Source organism: Chaetura pelagica, unplaced genomic scaffold (assembly GCF_000747805.2).
Source record: "Chaetura pelagica isolate M959 unplaced genomic scaffold, ChaPel_1.0 scaffold595, whole genome shotgun sequence".
In the NCBI taxonomy this organism is placed as follows: domain Eukaryota; kingdom Metazoa; phylum Chordata; class Aves; order Apodiformes; family Apodidae; genus Chaetura; species Chaetura pelagica.
In genome coordinates, this window is record NW_009953221.1 from 75,034 (window position 1) to 77,962 (window position 2,929).

Consider the following 2,929-nt stretch of genomic DNA (forward strand, 5'->3'; position numbering starts at 1 on the left):
CCCCCCCAGCCGCTGCCCCCTCCCGCAGGCACCGCCGCAGTTCCCGGCCTCTCCTGCTGGAAGCGATGCTGCTCTCAACGGTTCCTCTGCTCCTGGCCACCCCTCGGCCCTGCCGGCAACACCTCCTACCTCCTCAAGTTCTGGTGAGTCAGGGACCACATCCTGGGCACCCCATGGATGCGTCCTGAGCAGGACACACGGGGACAGTGAGCACCCCCATCCACACCCCATCTGCCTCCCTGCAGCTACGCAACACCCCAGCTGTGCCACCAGTTCAAGGTGGGCCCCAGGACCACTTACACCTTCAAGCATCACCACGTCTACCTCCTCACCAACACCACAGCCTGGGTGGAAGGACACTGGGGGGACCACAGCAGCAGGACCCCCAACCTCACCCTCTACCTGGATGAGGCCGGTAAGCACCGGTGGGGCTGGGATGAGCACCAGCACTGGGGACAATAACCACGAGACCACCTCGCCTTTCCAGTCAGGCTGGATCCACCCCACACCGAGATGCCCTTCAACAAGACCAGTGGCGGGTTGTGGCTACAGGTCCCACAGCCACTGTGCCACTGTGGGGTGCAGCTGCCCCAGCGGGAGGCTCGGTTCCGGAGGAGGGGTGACAGGGACTGGACACAGGTAAAAACACCGCCTGCCAGAGCCGGTGGGGACCCCGGGGACAGTCGGTAGCATCGTGGCAGCCCAGGGGCTCGGTGACACCACTGTCCCCACCCCTCAAACCCAAGCCTGTCCCATCTGTTTCGCCGGGTTAGTGGCTCTGCCCTGTCCTCCCGGCCACCGGGTCCTGCCTGTAACAGGATCAGGCCGCGATTCCCGGGGATTACGGAGGCAAATCCCTGGATTAGAGGAACGATGACGATGGATGAAATCCGGGCACTGGGCACAGTGAATCCCCCCCCCAGCTGGGAACACCCCACCCCTCTCACCTGCTGCCAGGAGGGTCCCAGGGCTGAAGCCATGCTGTCCTAGTCCCAGATCCTCCTGGACACCATGTCCCCTGCACCCTGTTTGGCTCTGCCAGCCACTGTTCAGAGGACATAGGGCAGTACCTGCCTCCATGTCCCAGTAACACACTGGTTTTACTGGGTGGGTGCCTCTATCACCAGTTCTCTCCACAGGTGTTGTGTGAGGCAGCAGATGAAGATGACTCAGGTGGGTTTAGCCCACAGGGGTGCAGGGGATGAGCATCTCCTGGAGGTGCTGCTGGGGGGGCTGGGGTGGGGGCTCTGTCCCATGCTCAGCCCTGCCCTGCCAAAGGCCAAAAGCTGGGGAAATGGGGGGGGTTTACCCCCCTTCTTACCTTGCCACCCTGCTCTAGTGACCTGTCCCCTGGAGGGGGCTGGCACCTTTGAAGTCCAGCTCCGGCACAAGCTCCCCCACTGGAGCAGCTACTGGAGTGACTGGAGCAGCTCCATCTTCGTTTCTGAGGGTAAGATGAGAAGAAAACGGGTGGGATCCCAGCGGCTCCCAAAAAACCCCCAAGAGCCCAAATGGGCTCATTCCTCTTGCAGAAATCCTCTCGAGGCCGGAGCTGAGCTACCAGTTGGGAAAACTGAGAAGAGATGGGCAGCGGGTGCTGAGGCTGGGCTGGCAGGTAGGGCAGCATCCCTGGTAACCCCCCCAGGCGTCCCCCAGCAACATCACCCCTCAAGTCACCCCTCTCCCTTCCGCAGAGAGTCCCCGAGGACCAAGGGAATGTCACTTACACGCTGCAGAGCCGCATGCTGGCGTGTGGCTGTGCTGAGGAGGACACTGTAGAGCTGGGGACAGAGGTGACAGAGCACAACCTCACCCTCTCTGGCGCCGAGTACCAAATCCTGCTGGCAGCAGCCAACGCCGCCGGGCCGGGGCCGGAGCAGCAGCTCCTGGTGCCAGCAGATCAACGGGCAGGTACAGGCTCCATCAAAGGACCCAGCTTCCCAGCAGCCTCCAGGGAGTTCTTCTCCCAGCCACCCCTCACCCCTCCTGTCTCATCCCAGATCTTGGCTTCAAGGCCATCCAGGTGGCCGGCAGCACCGTGACGGCGCAGTGGGAAGCACCAAGCCCTGGCTCTGGGTACTGCTTCGAGCAGCAGCCTCTGCCTGGAGCCCCAAAGGAGGGTGTTTGCAGCCAACGGGACTTCACTGCCAAGAGCGTCCACATGGAGAGAGGCAAGGGAGCAACCTGAGCCCCCTGCCCATCCCTGGATCCTGGCAGGGATTTAACCAGCATTCCCACCCCAGGAACACTGGACACGCCGGCGTGTTACCGCCTCGCCGTGCACGGCTGGCACCCGCCCCCAAAAAAGCTCTGGATCGTGCTTCGAGCAGCAGCCTCTGCCTGGAGCCCCAAAGGAGGGTGTTTGCAGCCAACGGGACTTCACTGCCAAGAGCGTCCACGTGGAGAGAGGCAAGGGAGCAACCTGAGCCCCCTGCCCATCCCTGGATCCTGGCAGGGATTTAACCAGCATTCCCACCCCAGGAACACTGGACACGCCGGCGTGTTACCGCCTCGCCGTGCACGGCTGGAACCCGACCCGGGGCTGGGCCACCCTGGCTGTCACACACCACTATGTTGGCAACGGTACGTACAGACCCACTGAGCACCCGTACCTGGTTTAACCACAAAAACAAAAGGGGGTTCCCAAAACACCACCCCCCCCCATCTTCTCTGCACTCCCCATCCCGCGCAGCCTCGCTGGCCGTGCCCGTCCACATCAACGGCAGCGCTGGAGATGCCACCGTGGGCCTCTGGTGGAGCCCATCCCCACGTGCCACCTGTCCTGGGGCAATGGTCAAGTACCTCATCTGCCACGCAGCCAAGGGGGACAATGTGACATGTGAGTGGGTCCCCTCCATCCCAGTGGGGCAGGAGGAGGAGGGCAGGAGGAGGAGGGCAGGAGGGGGGGGGCAGGAGGAGGGGGGCGGGG

At 63.2% G+C, this 2,929-nt stretch overlaps 1 protein-coding gene across 1 annotated transcript in view; it reads left to right on the forward strand.

The window, feature by feature from the left end:
• IL12RB1 (interleukin 12 receptor, beta 1) overlaps positions 1-2,929 on the forward strand; it is a 34,378-nt gene that overhangs the window by 11,203 nt on the left and 20,246 nt on the right. The window contains exons 2-11 of the mRNA XM_009997808.1: positions 29-143; positions 246-415; positions 488-639; positions 1,140-1,173; positions 1,340-1,450; positions 1,533-1,615; positions 1,695-1,911; positions 2,001-2,171; positions 2,482-2,583; positions 2,693-2,839. Coding sequence (XP_009996110.1) covers positions 29-143; positions 246-415; positions 488-639; positions 1,140-1,173; positions 1,340-1,450; positions 1,533-1,615; positions 1,695-1,911; positions 2,001-2,171; positions 2,482-2,583; positions 2,693-2,839 — 1,302 coding nt within the window. The remainder of the gene's footprint in view (positions 1-28; positions 144-245; positions 416-487; positions 640-1,139; positions 1,174-1,339; positions 1,451-1,532; positions 1,616-1,694; positions 1,912-2,000; positions 2,172-2,481; positions 2,584-2,692; positions 2,840-2,929) is intronic.